General features: G+C 38.9%; 2 protein-coding genes across 4 annotated transcripts; one reads left to right on the forward strand and one right to left on the reverse strand.

Moving 5' to 3' along the window:
* Positions 1-529: 529 nt before the first annotated feature.
* On the reverse strand, positions 530-15838 carry LOC139947004 (recQ-mediated genome instability protein 1-like). Of its 3 annotated transcripts, none has more exons than XM_071944816.1 (14): positions 15734-15838; positions 14376-14490; positions 13606-13752; positions 12842-12961; positions 12175-12294; positions 11157-11290; positions 10338-10498; positions 8878-9020; positions 6892-7807; positions 6495-6586; positions 4835-4945; positions 4155-4196; positions 3603-3671; positions 530-2635 (listed from the first exon to the last, which is right to left on the reverse strand). In XM_071944816.1, the coding sequence occupies exons 2-14, from the start codon at positions 14481-14483 to the stop codon at positions 2483-2485; spliced, it is 2316 nt and encodes a 771-aa protein (XP_071800917.1). In that variant the 5' UTR covers positions 14484-14490; positions 15734-15838; the 3' UTR covers positions 530-2482. The 3 variants fall into 3 exon arrangements, with proteins under 3 accessions (XP_071800917.1, XP_071800914.1, XP_071800915.1); XM_071944813.1 differs by having other exon boundaries at positions 15681-15794; XM_071944814.1 differs by having other exon boundaries at positions 15670-15794.
* Positions 15839-16138: 300 nt separating this feature from the next.
* Positions 16139-23066, forward strand: LOC139946996 (GPN-loop GTPase 2-like). The gene is made up of 6 exons (XM_071944802.1): positions 16139-16214; positions 16966-17414; positions 18243-18399; positions 19010-19170; positions 20235-20365; positions 21076-23066. Exons 2-6 carry the CDS (start codon positions 17025-17027, stop codon positions 21167-21169), a joined length of 933 nt encoding a protein of 310 aa, XP_071800903.1. The 5' UTR covers positions 16139-16214; positions 16966-17024; the 3' UTR covers positions 21170-23066.
* The last annotated feature ends 274 nt before the right edge of the window (positions 23067-23340 follow it).

Here is a 23340-nt window from a genome sequence, read left to right on the forward strand (position 1 = left end):
GTTGTTTTAAATTACCAGGTCTCAGAGGTTAGTATGTTAATGTACTAACCTCTGAGACCTGTTTCGAGGATCATAGGTATTTTAAAACAGAACTTTTGTTAAGCATGAAAGTTTTTTTTTGTTAAGTTACCGGGTCTCAGAGGTTAATGTGGAATCAAATTTTTGACTCCACGAAATGGCTGACCGTGTTAGTTGGCAAAGTAAAAAAAAAAATGCAATATCGAGGCATATTTTCTACATTTATATTATACTTCTAACCATATACGTGCAATTTCATAACAAACCGTTTCAAAATGCTTTTCATAGACCAACTCGCCCGATCCCAGACAACGTGTCTCTTTAATACTTGCTTTGTTTTCAAGAGAATTGGGCTGGCTTTTGGAGCGGCACTTAATAAGGTTGCGCCCTTTTTACAGCTCTCCCTCCAAAATTTTTTTTAAAAAATACAGGTAAATAATACTTGTTAAATCAATAAATACAACAACCACTAATTTTCCCACATACTTTTATTGAATCATAATCTAAGGGGATCATTTACTACCAGTAATCTTTATAAAAATGTAAAATATAAGATAAACCATACATAATTTTGGTTTAGGGTCATTACAAAAGTATACCACGTACCATTTCATGAAATAATGAGCAGGCCAGAAGTACTGGTGCAAAGCGTACACAGACCGGAAGTACTGGCGCAGGCCGGTTTCACACATATTGCGATCCAGTTGGTGTAAGGGTTCAATCTTTGGTTTTCATCTCTGTGAACTAGGTTAAAATCCCTCAAGACATAGCTTGTACTTGTTTTATTTTTGTTAAATACACTGAACACTATTGGTAATTGTCAAAGACCAGTCTTCTCACTTGGTGTATCTCAACATATGCATACAAACAACAAACCTGTAAAACTTGATTTCGAGACCTCAAGTTCTAAATCCGAGGTCTCGAAATCAAATTTGTGGAAAATTACTTCTTTCTCAAAAACTACGTTACTTTAGAGGGAGCTGTTTCTCACAATGTTTTATACTATCAACAGCTCCCCAGTACTAGTTACCAAGAAATATTTTATGCCAATAATTATTTTGAGTAATTACCGTTAGTGTCCACTGCCTTTAACTTAGAAGGCCCTGTCGATTACAGATACCGGTACAACTTGGACTGCACTTGTATATTGGTTCTTCCTTTCAACTCATCTCAGTGGACTGCACTTTTAATACCATCTCCAGCCACGGTCATAATTATATTATAGGAATTGTATCTTACATCATTTTCCTGGCAGGAATTTTTCTTTTTTTACCAACATTTCAAGACACTTGACACTATTGGTAATTGTCAAAGACCAGTCTTCTCACTTGTATCTCAACATATGCATAAAATGACAAACCTGTGAAAATTTGAGCTCAATCGGTCGTCAAAGTTGCGAGATAATAATGAAAGAAACACCCTTGTCACACGAAGTTGTGTGCGTTCAGATGCTTGATTTCGAGACCTCAAATTCTAAATCCGAGGTCTCAAAATCAAATTCGTGGAAAATTACTTCTTTCTCGAAAACTACTCCACTTCAGAGGGAGCCGTTTCTCACAATGTTCATACTAACCAACCTCTCCCCATTACTTGTTACCAAGTAAGGTTTTATGCTAATAAATAATTTGAGTAATTACAAATAGTGTCCACTGTCTCTAAAACATCTGATGGTGACTTTATAAACTGAAGTATTCTTAAAATCTTTGGTGAAAAAAGGGCTATCCATTTCAAAGTCAACAGATTTCTGTTATGCTTTCTCCAAAAGGATCAAAAGTAAGACAAACTACCTTACACGATAGTTTGTAAAGGGCAATCTTCTTTTACAAGCCTGGCATTTCCCTCCGTTGCCCTAGTCTTGGCCTTGGTGCCCCTTCAAAATGTTCCAATAGACTTTTAAGACTTTCCAATGGAATTACCTTTTTCAAAATGAAAATGGCCATGCCCTCTCAAAAATGAAACTCCAGGCCTGCTTTCAGGTGAACAATTACTGATTACTATTTCATCAAATCACATAATTGTCACTGGAGTACCGAGTGACTGTTAAAGATGCTATGTCAGATTTTTGGCCGATTTGACCCAAAAAAATTGATTTAAAATTCAATAGGTATTTTGATTGGGGTTGAGAAAGTTATAAGCTTTCATTTGAGCCATTGCTCGAAAAAGTCCGCCAATTATTAGTAGCAGTGAAATAAAGTGCTCAAAATTAGTTTTTGTCGGGATCCCGACAATATATATCATGTGACCAATTCTTATGTGTTTTATAAGAAACGTTTTAAATTTTTGTCATGGTTTCTGACCATTAAAAGTAAAAACTAAACTTTTTTTCGTTAGAGCGGGTGATACTCTCTGAAATACCATTCACACAAAAAAAATCTATTTTTTAATGTTTGGGGCCAAAAATCTGACATAGCATCTTTAAAGGACATCTACTGTGTGATTTTCCTGCCAGTGTAGTTCTAGTCGATCACTGCTTCGGAACTTCTCTGAACTTGGTTGCTATGTCCTCTGGACTTGTTGTTCCTACCATCGTCACCAGAGGGCGCTCTTCATCCAATCGCACTTTGATGGTCATGAGACAGTGCATATCAATTAATGATTTCTGGCACTGTGCCAAACCCTAAAGAATCCGAATAAGTAAGAAGAAAAACAACACATAGACTTGAAAAAGAAAGTTAAAAGGTAAATAAAGACTAATTAGTTTTCATGATCCAAACAAAATTGCTAAGTTGATCCAAATGATACTTGAGTAAGATTTGAAACTTTGCATGGTGGAAGTACAACTATGAAAGGTTTGCAGTAGCACCATGTGGAAATCTTTTTGAAGTAGTGTCGGTTCTGAAAAGAGACTCTAAAATCAACCCTGAAGACCCATCTTTTTTCAAAAACATTTCAGTAACATTCTCTAGACATTGGAATTTTTAATTTTCTTGATCTTTGCACTGCTGGGGAACAACCAGGGGGAATGTTTTTACTGGAGCAAGCGCCATGAGCACTTTTTTGTGGATACCGGCGCTGTAGAAGACGTCATTATTATTATTACTACTATTAATGAGTTAACCACATTTCTTTTCAGAACCATCACGTCTCAAAAGAGATTTTCAGGTGGTGTTACAGCAAACCTCTCTTAAATGATACAAAGTAGAATCCGTTACCAACCAAGCCAAGCTGTATAATATCTTGAATGCAAACAACTCTGTTCAAATGTTGACTTTGAAACTGATAAGTACCTTTCAATCGTTGAGAAATAAAGTATACCTACATAACAAACAAATACCCACAAGTTCTAACAAATTACACAAATATTCAAAATTAAGTTTGTTGCAATCAAAGCAACCAGTCATAAGATTTTTTTTTAATTGGATTTGGCAGATATGTTGAATTTGGTCACAACATCTGTTAACACATTTTAATGCTTAGTTAACATTCGTTGTTCCTGCCAACCAGCGTGGTTCGTTTATCAGCAATAGAAAGGTTTATTCATGGCGTCAACGCAAACCTACATCTATGTTCATCCATCTTTGCACATTGTACTATTCTTAAAATGAATTTTTACACAGTTAAATTTTACACAATTATGGCTTTACCTGGCGTAGTTTTTTTTCAAGATCTTTTGCTTCAGTTGCCTCCAAAGATTTAAGAGATTTCTTCATTTGCTGCACAAGAAATTAAAGTAAAATTGTGAGTCCGTGGTTAAACATTTATATTTTGTTTTTACCCCGACACCGATGTGTAAAAGCACTGTATACTCAGTACTTGACAGAGTTCTGTGAAAAAAATCCACAGGCAAATCACTGGGGGTGGGATTCAAACCCATGACCTTTGCATTGCTATCAAGAGCAGAAGTCTTACCGTCATACTACTAGACCACCCAAGCTAGTCCGGTGGCCAGAGACAGGTCAAATCCTATGCAGCGGGTACTGCAACAATTTAAGTTAAACCTATAGCAGTCAAAAGACGGTTCTCTAAAGAACAAACTCTACCTGGCAAGTAGATACACACATGGTGTTACCGCAAACCAAATATATATTGATACCTCACCATGCAATGCCTCAAATCCTATAAACCTGAGTTTGCTGTTGAACAGTTCATAAAAGAGGCCACCGATATTTTTGACTTTTGTTTTATTTTAAACTTACTGTCATTTCGGGAACGGAGAATCCTATTAGCAGTGTGAGTACCTGAAATTAAGGAGGAAACATCAAAATAACTAACTGTTTGCTAAAAGAGCTGTGGTCTAAATGAAATGGTGATGCACTGCAGATTGTAGAACGTACTTTTTCATTATTTTTTATCTACTGTTTTTAATGATTGACCTTTTTTTGTGGAAATCGTGCATTAGAAATCTCAAATGATTGTGATTTGGGGTTGTACAAAAATAAGTTGACACAAGCTGGATTTGAACCAACGACCAACCGCTTGACGTTTCGACCCCAGCAGAGTCTTTCTCAAAGGCCCCCCCCCCCCAAAAAAAACAGCATGTATTTGTTTCGTGTCCCAGTGTTTTTCAATTAGTGTCTTCTTGTGACACCAAGGACACACACCTCTTATGGTAATAGGGCTTTTTCATATGCAGCACCAACCCTCTGGAATACTCTACCAATAGGCATTCGCACAGCTTCTTCCTTAGACACATTTAAATTGCAACTGAAAACTTATTTGTTTCCTAAGTCACTTTAATTAGGCACTCTTTTGATCCTTTTCTTTGTATAAACTTCTTTGTTTCGGTTTCTTTTCCTCTCCAGCGCCTCGGATTAGTTGTCTAGATAGATGGCGCTATATAAATGCTTATTATTATTATTATTAGTAGTAATCAGACCTGATTTGATAACTCTACATCCACTGATGCCGTTTTGTCACTGATCTTTGCCAAAATGCTCCAGTAGCCATCTTTACGGGACAAAGGGGAAAGAAGCGTGACAACAAAGCCCTGCACGTAGGGAACAGGTTGAATGATAAAGATTAGTAATAGTAGAGAAAATAGAATTAGCTGTTGCAAACAACTTACCAACCAGAAGGACCGGTAGTATAAATGCAAAAAACAGTTAATGGCCTGACAGTTCGACCCTAGCAGAGTCTTTCTCGAAGGCTAAATGACACACAACAAACACGAACAGGTTACTAATATGACCGCTAGCTGCCTTGTAGCCAGTGATCACAACTAAGTTTACGATACAACCTGGGAAGCAGCAGTCAGGGGATCATCTTGAGAAGATGTGACTTTTTAATAAAATAAAACAAAAAGTACCAAACCCAAACTCTTAATATGTTACACCTTGTATCGATTTATAGGTGCGTTCGATTAGCTTCCCCGGGTCGACCCCGGTCTGCCCCCGGTGCGTTCAAATAGGTTTGACGTCATTTCAGGGGCTCACCCGCGTCAGCCCCCAGTGTCCTGCTTGTGGAACGGGTCACTTGGGTGCATGACACCACCACGAGAGGGCGAGTGTGATCGTTCGATTAGCTCTTGTCAGGGGCTCACCCGAGTGAGCACCGCGGGGGGTTGACCCGGGAAAGCTAATCGAACGCACCCATATTAAGGTGCTTGGCACAATGTGAATGCAGCCAACCATTCCAGAAACACAGGGATGAACACCTTCTCTTAGCGATAAGCATCGAAGGTGCAAAATGGGCACTGGAAACCATTTCAGCAAGCAACTCTTTTGAGATCATTGCAAAGAAAACATTCGCTCATCAAAATGGCACATCTTTTGTGACAAGTATAATGGGTTCTCTTCTTGGGTTACAAGTATGGATTTGGATTTATTTGGAACACAAAGGTCCTCTGGCTTTACAAGATTATCTTGTGCGCATGAGCAGCCATTTGCTGTGCATACCAGCTTATTATTATTATTGGTTAATTCAAAAATTCAAACATTGCAGCCCAAGGGCTGAATTGAGTTTAAAAGATATACAACAAGAATTTACAAAATATAAATATTAAAAAGGGAAGTGTTTACAGGAAAATTGTTAAAAAGATTATGTTCAAATGATAAAAATACTTTGATTCCAGCTCCATTGAAAAATAAGAGGTAGAAATTCCACCTGTTGAGAAGTGTGGTAAGAGAGGGAATCAGGCTGTTTTTTACCTGTTGGTTCTACACTTGATTGAGCAAAGTTTGTTAGCGTTTCTGAGATTATTATTTCTGTTGGGTGGGAGCAAGTGTCTGCAGTTGTTAGAACTTAACAGTGATTTACCAAACTTAGAAAACAGTTGTTGGAGTCTGACAGAGACGGGTGCATGACAAACCAACCTGGGCGTAAACTTCACTGAAAGACTTTTCACTACAAAAGCCCTTTGTTATAATAATGCTGAGGGCCTTTCTCTGTAATTTCTCCAGACAATCCAATTGTGTTTTGCTAAGACTGGAAAAACAAACTGGGCAGGCGTATTCAATTGAAGGCCTACCATACATGGTATATATCAGCAATAGGTATTTTATAGGAGTACAATAAAGTGTGGCCTGCTGTTACGTTACCTTAATATTGAATGTGAAGATTTCTTGAGCTTGAATCCTTGACATGACGGATGACAAAGTGACTGTAGGAGAGCTTTCCTTGATGGCAATACCTTGATTATTATACAAAGCACAAACTCTAAAGGTTTAATATATATATGGTGTTTTAATTTTAAAAGGGTTAGGGTATTTTTTCTTCCTTCTTCTTTCTTTGTAGTGCTGCTTCACTACTGAAGATTACCGCACTGCGTTTTTGTACGACACAATGTTTTATACTATCAACAGCTCTCCATTTCTCGCGACCAGATAAGTTTTTATGCTATTAATGATTTTGAGTAATTGCCACTCGTGCCTTCAAAGCAATACATTTTTATCAACTCACAAATAAAACCCAAGTTTCCAACATTGTAAAACTGACCTTCACTTGAACATAATCTTCTTCGTTTGGCAGAACTTGCATCCTCAAAAACGTTAGATCCACTGGCTTCAAATGCATCAGCCCCACTGGATTGTATGCAGGAGGTAGTATTTGGAGTATCAACAGATGATGCAGTAGATAAAATGGACGGATCAGATGTGTCTTTGCCCGAGGGCTCTTTGGTTATACGTGCAGCGATCCCCGTCGCTGGCACAGGCTTTCCTGAAACTGTCTGTAAGTTTTTGTTATAAATACTTCTGGAGTTGCTGGTGTCTTTTTGAAGTGCTGGTCTTGGCTGTTGATTCCACTGTTTTGACTCTGAAACTACGTTAGTAGAACTGGGGGAGACTGTCTTTGACATACATGAAGTTTGGTCTGGATTAATTCGGGACTTAAGCCCAAAAGAGTCTGGCTGAAGATTTGAATTCTGGCTTCTGTTATTTACAAGTTTGTTTGAGTTTGAAGAAACAGAGCCGGGACTGCTATGCCTTTCTGGAAGGAACTGCGATCTATCAGCGGAAAAGTTGTTTAACCCGGGTTTTGTTTTATCTTCATCCAACGCCACAACTTTGTTTAAACGCACACCAGTGGGTTTAGCTATTCTAACTTCAGTTTTCTTATCTTGCAGTTTGACACCAGTCTGCACGTAACCATCACTGTTGTGAACTTTGCTTCCCAAAGGGAAACTTCTGTTTGTCGTTGTTTGGTACGAAGCTGTGGTCGCCTTGAGGTGAGTAGAAGTGGTTTCTTCCTGTACTTTCTTGACATCTTGACGATTACGGATTGAGGAATTGGACGCAGTTGGAATGTTCTGTCCTTGATGATCAGGTCCCTCGATGTCGTGATTATGCTCTACTTGTTCCAACCACACCTCATCAATGTCATCATCAGCTGGCCATTCTGTTTCCTCATCAGCCTTCACAAAAATAATTACAAGATTGTATTTTAGAACGTCAACTCAAATACTTGAGAAAAGTTTTATCAAAATGGTGCTGATGTAGACAGCATCTCATTATAGATACTTGTCTTTGCAAAGACAAATTTACTCAAGCGGGATTTGAACTGATGACCTCCGGATTAATTAATGCTAGGCCATAATAGCAAGCATGATATTTGTTCCTGTAGGAAAATTGTCTCAAGTAAAAGGGCCAACTCGAGTCTACATTTCAGGTGTAGGCATTAATAGACTTTTCAGGCTACTAAAGGCCCGGTCCCACTGCAGCGATAACTAAAACGATAAAGATCACGACGCAAAGAGAACGCATTCTATTGGTCGAATTGCTCCACGCAGAATACGCACACGCTCATTCAACCAATGAAATGCGTCGTTATCGTTCTCGTTCTCGTTATCGCTGCACTGGGACCGGGCCTTTAATCACAATCTTTTTTTCAAAGGGCCAAAAAAAATAAAACAAATCAGTAGGAAGAATACCATGCCTGATATTTTTATTTTTTATATATTTTTTTATGCCAGACACACAAGGCCGGAAGGGCACTTCAAGGCCACTTCAAGGTGTGGGCTATAATTATCGTATTCCAGAGGCCGTTGTCACAGGGTTTACTCCTTTAAAGCCATTGGACCCTTTCGGTAAACAGTATTGTCCGAGGCCCACACTTATTGTATCACAACTTCTATATCAAATAACAAACCTGTGAAAATTTGGGCTTAATCGGTCATCGGAGTCGGGAGAAAATAACGGGAAAACCCACCCTTGTATCCGCGCGTTTCGCCGTGTCATGACATGTGTTTAAAATAAATCCGTAATTCTCGTTAACGAGAATTGATATTGTTTTACTGTTTTCTCAAAAAGTAAAGCATTTCATGGAATAATATTTCAAGAGAAGTATTTCACCACTACCTTCTGTAAACCCTGTAAGTTATTTGTAAATCTGTGAACTTTTTTTTTTTTCTGTACCGAAAGGGTCTAATGGCTTTAACAGTCCATGCGGATGTAGGCTTGGATATATTGCATTGTATAGCCTTACACTGCTTGCCATTTGTTGTATCCTGTCCATCTCTTCAATCTGTTGGATTTCATTCAGCATTAAGGCATCCAGGTCATCCCCGAGGTCATCACTGAATCCTACTTCATCATCAAACGCTGCCTGATTCGTCCTGCTGGGTAACACTGTATCAAACAAAATCAAACTTCCATGAAATACGTTAAATAACTGTATAATAATAATAATTGTGGCTTCTTATATAGCGCACATGTCCGTCACCCAGTGACGCTCCTGGCGCTGTAACATACAGTATTTCCTGCCAGATGTGGGACTACGTTTTGAATTATGAGACCTAATTCTTATAGCACCATGTAATGTTTTTCAAGGTGCTGTGGCGCCATTTGTTGTCGATCGAACCAGGAACACCGGGGCGAACCCCTTCTCTTTTCAATAAGTGCACTGGGTTCTTTTACATGCGTTACATAACACATGGGATCAACGGCTTAACGTCCCATGCGAAGGACGAAGCAATGGTTAAGTGTCTTGCATAAGGACACAAGTGTCACGGCTGGGGACTCGAACCCACACTCTGCTGATCAGAAACACCAGACTTTGAATTCGGTGCTCTTAACCGCTCGGCCACAAAATTTCCATAGTATAAGTATAAGCAGGGCTCAAACTTGGAAGGAAATTGCACAAGACCGCAGGATTTGTAGCTCAGAATTGGACCGGGATTTTATTTACAAGACGAGAATCAAAATGAAAAGAGACTAGAATCGAAATGAGAGCACGGTTTTATCACATTAACTGTTTCACCTGAACAAAACAATACAAAAAGATTTATCTCTTCTGTTTTATGGGTGATACTCAGCGGGAGTGAAAATATTTGTGAGACTCAAACTCAACATATGAACACTCTTTTACGGCAAAGATCTTGAATAAAAAAATTAAAAAACAGGACCACCGGACTTATCCTGTCTTGAGTTTACTGGCCCGGTACTGGATTCACTGGTCTGGGGGCCAGTGGTCAAGTGTAAAATTCGAGTCCTGATAAGGGATTAAGAATGTTACTAAAGTAGGAGTTGAAACTTGGTGGGAGTAAAACTAGGTGAGATTTGCAGTAGCACCATGTGTAAACCTCTTTTGAGTAGTGTTAATTCTGAAAGAGGTGATTGAGAAGTCAACTTTTCAATCAGTATGCTCTGAATCTCTTCTTCAGGAAAATGCTGACTTGTCAGCCACATCGTTCTTTGGAAATTGAAAGTGTTTGATTTTTTTCAGAGGTAGGAAAACTGGGGGACCCAGTGAAAAACCCTTGTGGCATGAGAGAACAAACGCAAAACATTATGGCCTTAACTGGGAATCGAACCAGGGCCCTTTGCGGACAAGTTAACGTGCCAACCTTTGACGTCATTTCATTGTGTCATTTAAGTGTTTTAACAAATCAATTAAAATGTGAACAGATTTTTGAGATAAAGGAGAGCTGTTGGACATAACCTTACCTTGATGGGTACCAGTGTTTCTAAAAGCATTGCTGTTTACATTGTCATTACTGCTGTTGGTGTTTATTGTGAGATCAATAGTCTCTTGGATGACTGGTTCTCGGCGGTTAGATGCAGTTTGAACTGGTTCCTGCTGGCTGACCTGACTCCCATCCACTCCACTGTGTTTAGGGATGGAATACAAACATTTTCAAGGCAAAAAGTACAACATTGGTCGGAGGGAAAAATTAAGGGAGGTTTTGCTTTTGTAGAATCAAATGGTTCTTTTAAAAGAGGGGCTTCAAGATCAAATTCAGTGTTGATATGCACTCCAAAAGATAGAGTTCTTATGGAAGTAGGGAAAAATAATTTTTCACCCAGCCAAGTGGTTCACTGACCATGTTCATGCAAGGAATTTGATCAAACTCCCGCGTGCCACACAGTTTTGATAATGATAGATTAGACGTAAAGATGGCCGAATTTTAGAGTTATTTCAAGTAGGAAATATTTTCATGCTGTACTTGCAATTTTCTTGACAAGGCTTGCTTGATAATCATTCTAATTTTTTACGAATCTCAGCAGCATTTGCACCAGAGTTTTGTCTCCCACCATGGGCCAGTGGGTGCATTTGATTAGCTTCGCCGGGTTGACCGTGGTGTTTTCATCAGGCTGAGCCCTCGACAAGAGCTAACTGAATGCCAATCATTGCATGCAATAGTCAAAAACATGTACACAACTGACATTGTGTCTGTGAATTCAACCATAAAGTAAAAAGTTACCTTTATGATTATTTTTTAGTTTCTTTACTATGAAAAGTTACCTGTTGACATGTATACTTACAGAGCATTGGCCAGAATTTGTAGCTTAGAGTTTGTTTCTAATAGTCCCTCTACATCACCACCAAGAACTTGAACACTCTGAGCTGTAAGGAGAAGTACACCAAGCCGACACTGCACGGTTCCGCACACCATGATCTGCCAATATACAGCGTAAAATACATTTTGGAATGGATTTAATGAAGGCTGTTAGTCTTCACTCTATCGGTAAATAAGTTTTATGGAACAGGAACGTTTAAGCGGTTAAGAGCACCGAATTCAAATTCCTGGGTTTTTTTATCAGCAGAGTGTGGGTTCGAATCCCCAGCCATGACACTTGTGTCCTTAAGCAAGACACTTAACCAATTGCTTCGTCCTTCAGATGGGACGTAAAGCCGTTGGTCCCATGTGTTGTGTAACGCATGTAAAAGAACCCAGTGCACTTATCGAAAAGAGAAGGGGTTCGCCTCGGTGTTCCTGGCTGTGGCAGCTGAATGCGCCATAGCACCTTGTAAACCCTTATAAGGTGCTACATGATTGGGTCTCAGAATTCATCACTGCAATAACCTATCTTTCTGAAAGTTTGTATATATACTCAGCGCCTTGAGTACCTTGTTTGGTAGATACGAGCGCTATATAAGACTTTAATATTATTATTATTTAACTGGGGTGGGTACTCTGAGGCACAGAGTGATGGGGGCCGACGGAGCTGCTTTACCCACCAAGAAGCAGATCATTATCCCGTCCCATCCGGTTCCAATCTCAAGCAGGACAGAGAGGACATACCCGGCGAGGGTCCATCAAGGGTGCCTTTGTCTCGGTGGCGCTGGTCACCGTTTGGAAACAAGCAGTTTTCAACAAATCTTTCTTATTTGATCAATTTATGAGGGCGTGAGCAAATGGAAAGTAATACTGACACAAATATCCAGGTTCTTGTTTATAATATAAAGTATTGGACAGAAATGATAAATGCTAGGCAGTACGAATGTAGCTTGGGATAAAATAAAAAAAAAGCTGGTACTTCTTTATTACCAGTGACTGACCTTAGTGCCAGGTGATGTGTCTACACTCAGACCTGGTATTGGCTGGTACTCCATGCCTTCTAACGACTGGTGACCATCAGTCAGTTGAAGCATTAGCATCCGGTTTGACTTGGGCTCAAACTATAATAAGTAAAAAAGAGTTTTGAGGCATGGCATGGTGAGGTATCAATATGTGTTTGGTTTGTGGTAACACCATGTGTGTGTCTACCTTGCCAGGTAGATTATGGATATCAGTCTCCTGACGATGACTAGAGCAAGGTAGAAAACGCTGAAAACAATTAGAAGCTAATTATTAACGATCCACTTTGCAAAAGTTGTAGTCCCAGGCAATTTTCTACCTTCCGCCAAGGTAGTACTTAAAAAGCAGGACAGTTCTTTTCAGAACTGATGAGAAGTCTCCCGAAACCCCAAAAGTAGAATATTTAGCAAGATTGATCTTAAATGAACAAAATCTACCTGGCAAGTAGACACACACAAACCAAATATATCAATAAAGAGTTATCAGAATTACAAAATGTGGAAATCAGTTGATAATCTCAGAAGATGAACGAGTGTTTTCAAAAAGTGATTTTGGTTTTGATGCAGCTTATCCAACTTAAGTTCAGGATTCTCTAAAAACAGTGGCCAAAAACCAGTTAGCCTCCAGGTTCTATTTCTATGGTTCTACCTTGTTTTGTGTTTGCTGGGTCTGCTGCGTCGCACACACAAGAACATTTTCATTCTCTTTCCCTTGTAGCTTGACTAGCTGACCATAGGCAGGCATGCTGACATCTTGCAACGAATTAATCTGTCAACAATTACAAACGGAATGTCAAAAATTAGTAAAAGTATCTGCCGTCTACATGCTATGAAACCTGAAACAAAAAAATTGACAGAGGCTTGTCTCTGCGACAACCTAATATAAACATGAAACAAAGTACAATCAAAGTTAATTACAACAAAGACAACAAATCAAATTAAAGGGATTGTACACATTAGTTAATTAGAACCCACGGTTTGTACCAATCCGATATAATTGCAGATAAATACAATAAAACTTACCTGTGACAATTTCATTTCGAAAATATGGTAGCATATTTGAGACATTGCTGAAAATCTGGAAAAATTATGTCCATGCGTAAAATAACAAACCTGTGAAAATTTGGGCTCAAATGGTCATCAAAGTTGCAAGAAAATAATGCACAAGTTTGTGTGCTTTCAGATGCATAATAAAAGGCTATGGACAGCAATTTAACTGGGGTACCTTGTTTAATTTTAGCATGGTTGTAAAATGTAGCATTGTTTACAAGATTTTGCAAGAGAACTTGGACAGTAGTAAAAGTGTTGTCCTTTCACACAAGGTAAATTTTGTAAAATATTACAACCATGCTACAATTTAGCAAGGAACCCTTGCTAAATTTCTCTCATGTGAAAAGGGGTTTTGAGTCTTACCTGGAGAGCATAATTGCCAGAGAGTAGTGTTTTCTTCTGCTGTGATATATTCTGAGGTAAAGACGGAGCTGCAATTTCGTTGAGATCTGAATCTAGCCACTGATCGTAAACGTTCTGCTTCATCTCATCTGAAGTTATATTCTGACCCTGTCAAGCAAAAAATGAGAAGTTGTTAAAAGTGTGGTTCAAGTAAAGGCACTGGACACTATTGGTGATTCCTAAAAACCATTGGGAGAGTATAAACTTAGTTGGTAACGAGTAATGGAGAGCCCTTGATAGTAAAACACATTGTGAGAAACTGAAGTAACGTAGTTTTTGAGAAGGAGGTAAATTTTTACTCATTTACTAATAGACTTCAGGCCTGAAAGCACACAAATTTGTGCAACAATGGTGTTTTTTCTTTTCATTATTCTCCTGCAACTCTTCGGTGACCAATTGAGTCCAAATTTTCACAGGCTTGTTACTTGATGCATACAATGGGATACACCAGATGAGAATACCGGTCTTTGACAACAACCAAATCCGCCTGGTTCAAAAGAAGTGTGAGGTCTCGAAATCAAGCATCTAAAAGCACACAACTTCGTGTGACAAGGGTGTTTTTTCTTCCATTATCATCTCGCAACTTCGACAACCAATTGAGTTCAAATTTTCACAGGTTTGTTATTTTATGCATGTTGAGATACACCAAGTGAGAAGACTGGTCTTTGACAATTACCAAGAGTGTCCAGTGTCTTTAAACAAAAACACTGCGACTATCTAAGGTTAACTACCTGGTATTCTTGCTTGAGCCAGTCGAGGCACTCGACTGTCCACTCATCAATAACTGGAACATGTCTGGCCTTGAGAAACGCAGTAACTTCTTGAACCTGCAAATTCATTGTGTTCCTGAAATAAAATAAAATTTATAACTAATAATTGTTCTGCAAGTCTGCAACGAAAGGTACGGAATAAAAACTAACTGTAAATTTTTCCTACATTGTAAATAAATATAGCGAATACTAACTATTCATTAAAGGAACATTACAGAATTGGTATGGAACAAAAATTGAGAAGATCACAGATTTACATAAAACTTACACGGTCTAATGATGATAGAAATAGAAAACATCCCTTGAAATATTTCTGTCTGAAATTTCATATTTGATGGGAAATAAATAGTCAAATTTTGCATTTGGAGTTTATCGTTCAGTGAGCGTTTTATTCATTTTTGTTCTGGCATCGATGCAATGCAAAATTTGTAATCGGTTTTTCACTATTCTCTCGTGACCCAGATGGTCCATCGATCTCAAACTTCTACAGGTTTGTCAGTTTATGTATATGGTGGATTACATAAAGTGCTTACACTGCCAGCAACGTTTTTGCTAGCAAAACCAATTCTGTAATGTTCCTTTAACACTACTGTCACTGGTCCTCATTCAATAACTAACTAGAATGGAAATAAAAAGCATTGTTTTTTCAACTCAGCATTTGGTATGCACTGGGCATGGAGGTAGACTACCTCCATGCACTGGGTAAGAGCTTTTGTGTTTCTGATCAGTAGAGTGCGGTTTCAACACAAGTCTCAGTCGTGGCACTCTAGTCCTTCTTCGGCAAGATAATTGCTTTGTTCTTTGGATATGATCACTTCCATAATTAGAACTTCTAATTGAAGGCATCGTTTGTTTCATTTCAACATGCTCAAAATTGTTGTTACAAAAAACAAAATACTAATTAAATGTTAGCATAAAAAATTACTTGGTAACGAGTATTATTTTTATGGATGGAGAGCTGTTGACAGCAACAGTGATGATAGTATACACATTGTGGGAAACATGGTGAAAAAGTGGTGGCACCATACGGAAAGTTATCCCGGCTCCCTCTGAAGTAGTTTGTTTATGCATATGTTGAGATACACCAAGTTTAGAAGACTGTTTCTTGACAAAACACCAAAAAGCAATAGTGTCCAGTGTCTTGAAATTGAAGTTGAACGTCTGGAGGTTGAGAAATTTGATTTGATTTTTTGAGAGTGAGACTTCACTTCTTCATGCAGTTTCCTGTCGTTAAAGTTCGGTGGTTCAGCCTCACCTTTTCCTTACCTAACTGCTCTATCTTCACAGCAACATTACTTCCTTTCTTCTTGTCAACTTACTATCAATTTATCAACATAACTTTAACAACTTTGTATCTTTTCTGGAAGTGGAGGTCGTATCGTCTGCTGCCCTCATCTTCTTAGAAATAAATAAATGTCCCGCGCCAGGCAGTCAGGTGGATTTCCCTACACTTCTGGAACTACCCAAACAATAAAAAGGGGTGTATTTCTTTTTAAAAAGAATTATCATGTTAAAAAGACATCAAAAAAAAAAAATCGTTAGATTTTTATTTTGTGTTTACTGTTACACAATTTATTTTACAATTTAATTTTATAAAGTTTGTACTATTATTTTTGTTATTGTATTTAAATTTTCAGCATAGCTACCCCAAGTGTAGAATGGTAAAGCCTTCAAACTTATTAGAGTAAAGAATTGATGAACAATCATTACAAACTATACAAAATGGCGGCGCCCATGAGTTGGTTTCGCGCGGTCTGCTGTTCTATCTCCACGGTGCTATTTTGCGAGTGCTAAAGCTTGGTAATTATATTTAATTAATGCATTCTTTTCTCAAGTTTCAATCTCATATGAATTTATGCTCATTGGGTTATTTACTACATCAACGACCAATGACAATGTCAATCATCAATGAGACGTAATTTTATTGAATTGATTTGTGTGAATGTTGTTGAATTTGATTTGTGAATCACTGACAGTGACACTGAACATGCTGAATTTCACTGAAGAATGAAGTAAATCATGTTTGGAAAAGTTTCCGTATGGCGCCACCACTTTTTCATTCGAAATAAAATAATATAGTATCTAATTTACCTCATTGACATACCCCTTTTTGTAAAAATGAGTGAAAAAGTGGTGGCGCCATACGGAAAGTTATCCTCATGTTTTAGTAGACCCAATAACTGGGGCGCTGTTATTCCTTTTTCGAAACCCCCCAAGAGGGTTACGTTATCGCAACTAGATTATGCAATGCAACACTACTCCTAGCTAGACCTAGTAGAGTCCTAGATTCCCCTAGAACTATCTCGGTTTTGTTTGGCTATCGTCTCCCGTAACCTCATAGGTTTATATCAGGATTGAAATTGTACTCACTGCCATTAAGAATCCTTAATCGTATTAACCAGATCGCATTCCAGAAACAAACACCAATGCACAATGTAAGATGTTAGAATGGCTTATACCCACTTCCCTTTTCCACCCAAAATTGTTGTTTAATGGTGCAGGTCATATAAAGGGTCAAATTCATCACAATTTGTCCTCTTTTGTTTTGCAGGAAATGACGAAAGGCTGATATATATTTCAAACAATTTGACTAGTCACAAACCAAGCACTATGGCGTTTGCCCAGGTTGTAATTGGACCACCCGGTGCTGGCAAGACAACTTACTGCAACGGTATGAAGGAATTCCTCACCAGTTTAGGACGCAAAGTCGCCGTGGTCAACCTGGACCCGGCAAATGATATTCTACCGTACGAGGCTGCTGTGGACATTGCTGATCTGATTACAGTTTCGGATGTGATGGACAAATTGAAACTAGGACCAAACGGTGGCTTGGTTTACTGTATGGAGTACTTGGAGAAAAATGTTGATTGGTTGAAAACGAAACTGTCTGCTCTTACAGGACAATATGTGCTGTTTGATTGCCCGGGTCAGGTGGAGCTCTTCACTCATCATAACTCTATGAGGAACATTGTGGCTTTACTTCAGAAATGGAATTTTAACGTGAGATTATTATATTTATTTTTGAATTATTCGTTATTGTAGACAGAGAGCACAGAGGATGATCATGTTGTAACATCGACTTAATGGAATACATTCATACATTTGTGTGTATTTCCTTAAGCCGGCCTCAGGTCGACCTTGCGTCAACAAAAAACAGTTGGCAATTGACTTTTCAGGATCACACTGCGCCTGAGCTAAGACCATCGGTCTTTTCAGTCGGCGATTATTTTTGACCTAAGCGTAACTGCGATGATTTTAAGACAATCTGAAACAGTTGCCGCTCAAAGAAATTAACAGTCGCAAGAGTAGAACAATTTCAACTTGTACGACGTGATCCCAACGATCGGGAAACAATCGCAGGCGCACAATTTCACAGTTGTGACCTGAGCTTATTTTGTCTGCGCGTTGCCGACGTTTTTTTGTGGGCGCAAGAAAATCGTAGGTTGACCTGAGGCCTGCTTTAAATTAGACCAGGGCCAGATTTTATAGAGCTTCTTATTAATCACAAAAGTAGGTTAGCACAAAACAAGGCTTGTCCTGAATAAGGTACCAGCCAACATGCCGTATCACTGTACCACTTCTGACGGGTTTCCTGCTAGCATAAGTTGGGCTCTTATGTATGAATGCATTCACATCACTGGAGCAAGAATGCAGAATTGAGGACCTTGCAGAGTATAATGATATTGCAAGGAGCTGCGTTCAGTTCTGGCTGAAACACAACATCTACTGTGGGGACACGATAAGAAGAAGACCTCACTGATATGTGTGTCAGTTCTGTCTATAATTTTTCCCCTAAAACGATACTTTTTGTTTTACTGATACCTTCAGCTTGTTGCTGTCCATCTCGTGGATTCACACTACTGCAGTGAGCCTTCCAAGTTTATTTCTGTCTTACTTACATCGCTATCCACAATGCTTCAGATGGAGCTGCCACATGTCAATATACTCTCCAAGATTGATCTCCTTGAGAAGTATGGAAAGCTGGGTCAGTATTTTAGTAATTATTATTTCATTTTTCTGGTAATAAAACCAAGGATGCCTCACAAGTGAACTTAATCACTGTAGCTTCCACTCCTCAGGATACCTGGGTGCTTGCTATGTGAACCAAAAACACTAAACCGCTACTCTTCCACTACAAGTGTCCTGGGGTCGATTTCACAAAGGTAGTCCTAACTTACATGTAGGACTAGTCCTAGGAGTTAATCAAACTTAAGGCATAGTCCTAAGCTAGGAGTAGTAACTCGTCTTAGCTCGAGATAAGCCTTGACTTAACTCTATGTAAAATCCACCCCTTGGTTCTTTTTTTTGCACTACCAATCCTAGTAGCAGTATACAAGACCTCGGCTAAAAATGTCCCATCCCATGTCTATGATTATGAGCTGTACAAATCAAGAAATAGTGATACAGTAACTAGACAACAATATTTATTCAAGCCATTGTAAAATCACTGGTTAGCTAGGGGATTCGAACCCACAACCAAGTGATTGCAAGTCCTGCAGTCTAACCGCTTGACCACATTAATTGCATGATCCAGTTGCACACTGTTTATCCTGGATTGACCTATAATACATCTTTATGTGTTTTTACCCCTACAGCATTTAACCTTGACTTCTACACTGAGGTTCTGGACCTTCAATATCTCCTACAGTACATGGAGGGTGATCAATTCTTAAAGAAATACAAGAAGCTAAATGAAGCCTTGATCGGTCTGGTCCAAGACTACAGCCTAGTCTCGTTTGTTACTCTCAACATACAGGTTAGTGTTTACAGAACATTTCACTTTTCTTTTCAAGAAGAGTGTCCTTGTACATTCCAGTGCCTTTATGGCAGGCAAGATATTACACCTATCATAGGGTGCGTTCGTTTAGCTTCCCTGGGTCGACCCCGGTGTGTGGCATTTTTTTCTTCCCGGACGAACGTGGGTCATTATCTGCACACGTTCGTCCTGGAAAAAAAAAACGTCACACACCGGGGTCGACCCAGGGAAGCTAAATGAACGCACCCATTGAGAGAAATTTTACATTTGGTATCAATGATTTCCATGTAAGTTGTAGAGTAATTTGAATCGTTTGGTTTTATAGCTTGGTTATATATTTCGGTACAAAAGGTGTGAGATATGCCCCCTTCTTCATATTGCGCCACAGCACCTTGTAAACCATTACATGGTGCTATAAAATAAGAGGTTTCATTTTGAATAATATATCTCAAAATACCTTGCAGGAAAAAATACTGAGCACTGACTTTGATACAGCCCTAGGGGTGTGTTACAGTGCTACACCATGTATATAAGAACCTAGTACTTGGTCAATAAACACAACTTTATGCTCAGCTCAGATACTAGCATTTTATAAGTGTCCATTGTTCCTAATACATCATTGGAAGTGTCGTGGCCGAGCACCGAATTCAAACTCTGGTGTTTTTGATCAGCAGAGTGTGGGTTCGATCCCCAGCCGTGACACTTGTGTCCTTAAGCAAGACACTTAACCATTGCTTTGTCCTTCGGATGGGACTTAAAGTCATTGGTCCCATGTGTTGTGTAACCCATGTAAAAGAACCCAGTGCATTTATCGAAAAGAGAAGGGGTTCGCCCGGTGTTCCTGGCTGTGGCTTCTTAGTGCGCCGAAGCACCTTGTAAACCCTTATAAGGTGCTAAATAGTTGGGTCTCAGAATTCATCACTGTAATAATCTTTCTGTAAGTTTGTATATACTCAGCGCCTTGAGTACCTTGTTTGGTAGATACGTGCGCTATAACAGACTTCGATATTATATTCTTGTGGGTCACAAACTTATAACTGTTAATAATTGTTTGTCTGTTACAGGACAGAGAAAGCACTCTAGATGTTCTTAAGGTCATTGATAAAGCTAACGGTTACGTCTTTGGTGACTTGGAGGAACGCAACATGCAGACTCTTATGTCATGCGCAGTGGGTGCTGATTTTGAATACTTCAAATATCCTTTGAGAAATTATTAACAATTAAAACTAATAAGTTTACATTTTTCTTCCCTGAACAACAGCTGCCCCTTAACCATTTAGAGGCCATAGCAGCAACAAGCAGCTTGTACCAAAATGTCCATAGCAGCCACAAATGGCAGCAAGATTTGACCTACTTCCATCCTTGAAACCAAAGAGGTCAAAATAAAGGTCATGTCCAGAATTAATACTTTTCAATATATCACATGGTTACACACTGTTTACATTTTTCACACAAAAACAAATTTATGTTTCATATTGTTTTTGCACACTTTTCTACTCACAATAAAATTCACCCAATCAGTTTCCCTTGTGGTCTATAACTTGATATTTGAAATACAAAAAGCAGCATTCCCTCAAGTTAATCCCCTGGCTGCCGCTTCCCAGGTTGTGTCGTAGACTTGGGTGTGGTCTCTGGCTACACGGCAGCTAACGTAGGGAGACCACCAACATAAAGCTAGAAAGCTCTTCGTTGGTATAGCGCCGGCATGTTAAACCAGAGGCTGTTATTTCAAAATCTGCTAGAGTAATTTTTATTCTTGGTTCAAATCAAATTTATTTATAATTAACCCGGGCAGTTTCCCTTGTGGTATAACTTGATATTTAAAAAAGATAATGAGTAAGCTCATGTCGTTAACGCTTTTGATTTTAGAGTACATGTAGATATGTTTTCTTAACTAGAGATTACGACAGCTTCAGCGCAAGAGAAATATATGACTGAGGATAAACAAGTACCCAGTGTAAAGGAGCGTCATGAGGACAGAGGAACTGAGGAAAGTTGACAGTAAGAACTATCCGCATTATCCCAATGTTCCTGAATCCATCAAGTTCTAGCTGCAATTTGTATATCAAACACCACTTCTATGGATTCTGATGGATTTGGCATGCCTTGTGAGTTCAGATTTGAACAATCTCTGGTACAATGACTTCCTTAGTCACAAGTTAATGCTTAATTAATTTGAATTCCTCGGACTATAGAGACAGTTGCTTCGTCACATGATTCGGGGCAAGCTTTTGTATAGCAACCTCTAGATGACTAAACCCTGGTATCATTGTGCCCTACACATCCATTTAGAATTGTGTATTGGTTTTTGCCTTCGATATAGAACCCCTTTTCTTCAGCTATAATGTACACAGTCCCCCAAGGATCCATTTTGAGCCCTTCTGCTTCCAGTACCATTCTGTATAAAGTCAACTTCTAAACATATTGGTAAGACCAAGGTCAAGCAAAGCTGCATCTTTGTGGTTATCAGACATTATTAGACGCATTAAACAAATGAACTTTCAAGGCCAATTGAGATGCCATAAACATCACTGTCTCCCTGGGCGTACTTCAAGATGTAAAGTAAGGTACTATACCCATAGCAACCAATGGACTATCCCATAGAAACCAATGTACTCTACCCATAGCAACAGAGGCTTCTTGATACCTAGACGTCTAGGTCCAATATTAGTATGGGCTGATATATAACAAATATTGACTGCTTTACTCATGCTGTACTCATGCTGTTGTTAACACACCGAGGATCACCTCAGGAGTTGTAGTTTTAAACAGCACTTGAAGCAGTCAGTATTCAGTATTTTTACATTATCCCCCCCCCCGATTTACTCTCTCCTATCCCCTCCCCTCACACACACACCTTGATTCATAATTTATTCATAGCCCATAGTACATCTCCTCCTAATTGGCTCACAGACCCTAGCACTGTCCAACCCTTTTCTTTCATTATGAATATTTAATGACTTATTGATACTTGGACTTTTCCAATCCTTTGCTTCAGTGGTAACTTCAATAACTTCTTTCTTAGCAAAAGTCCATTGTTGTTTTGGAATGCTGGTTTGCATGCTGTGAATAGACAATACAGTATCAATAGTCATGTTAGGTACTTTGGCTGTGTTTATTGGCAGCAAAGTAAATGGGATTTAACTACTGCATTCAAGCAGGAGGTTAGGAGGGCTGACCAAATTTGCAAAGTCACACAATTAACTCCTCTCATGATATTAAAGGGGCTGTGTTATGATCAAAGCTGGCTGATGGCCATACATGGAATTATAAACTTTCACCCAGTTACTTCCTGCATGTGCCCTCCCTCCATGTCATAATAATTATGTGGAGATGAGCATGCATGTGTGAAGTAACGTGGCGAGAGTTTATAACTCCATATACAGCCACCCACAGGCCTGCTTTAATCATGACAACACAGTCTCTTTAAAGGTTGTGGACACTATTGGTAATTACTCAAAATAATTTTTAGCATAAAACTTTACTTTGTAACGAGTAATGGAGAGCTGTTGATAGTATAAAACAGTGTAAGAAACGGCTCCCTCTGAAGTGACGTAGTTTTCCAGAAAGAAGTAAATTTCCACGAATTTGATTTTGAGACCTCAGATTTAGAATTTGAGGTCTCGAAATCAAGCATCTGAAAGCACACAACTTCGTGTGACAAGGGTGTTTTTTCTTTCATTATTATCTCGCAACTTCGATGACCGATTGAGCTCAAATTTTCACAGGTTTTGTTATTTTTTGCATATGTTGAGATACACCAAGTGAGAAGACTGGTCTTTGACAATTACCAAGTTAAGACAGTTCTATTTTTTAGCAGATAAATATTTTAAGGAGAAAGGGGCGGAAAAGTAATGTATAATTAATTAGGGAGGGGGCTAGTTGGTTGTAGAATGCTGAGAATTAAAAATGAAACCAAAATTGTTTTAAATAACTTGGGTTATGTTTCTGTTTTTGTTTTGTATTATACTTTATGCTGTTTGTTTGTTTGTCTGTCTGTCTGTCTGTCTGTCTGTCTGTCTGTCTGTCTGTCTGTCTGTCTGTCTGCCTGCCTGTCTGTCTGTCTGTCTGTCTGTCTGTCTGTCTGTCTGTCTGTCTGTCTGTTTGTCTGTTTGCCTGTTTATGTGTTGTTGTTTGCATCAGGGGGGCGGAGGAGTGAAATGTTACACT

Source organism: Asterias amurensis, chromosome 14, assembly GCF_032118995.1.
Source record: "Asterias amurensis chromosome 14, ASM3211899v1".
Lineage (NCBI taxonomy): Eukaryota > Metazoa > Echinodermata > Asteroidea > Forcipulatida > Asteriidae > Asterias > Asterias amurensis.

Coding starts and splice junctions, on each gene's coding strand:
- LOC139947004 (XM_071944816.1), bottom strand. CDS start 14,483: ATGAATTTGCAGGTTCAAGAAGTTACTGCGTTTCTCAAGGCCAGACAT. Junction 12,295..12,841: donor CCCAGCAAACACAAAACAAG/GTAGAACCATAG, acceptor TACTTATTATAG/TTTGAGCCCAAGTCAAACCG. Junction 4,197..4,834: donor ATGTAGAGTTATCAAATCAG/GTCTGATTACTA, acceptor CCTTAATTTCAG/GTACTCACACTGCTAATAGG.
- LOC139946996 (XM_071944802.1), top strand. CDS start 17,025: ATGGCGTTTGCCCAGGTTGTAATTGGACCACCCGGTGCTGGCAAGACA. Junction 17,415..18,242: donor TTCAGAAATGGAATTTTAAC/GTGAGATTATTA, acceptor TGATACCTTCAG/CTTGTTGCTGTCCATCTCGT. Junction 19,171..20,234: donor TTGTTACTCTCAACATACAG/GTTAGTGTTTAC, acceptor TGTCTGTTACAG/GACAGAGAAAGCACTCTAGA.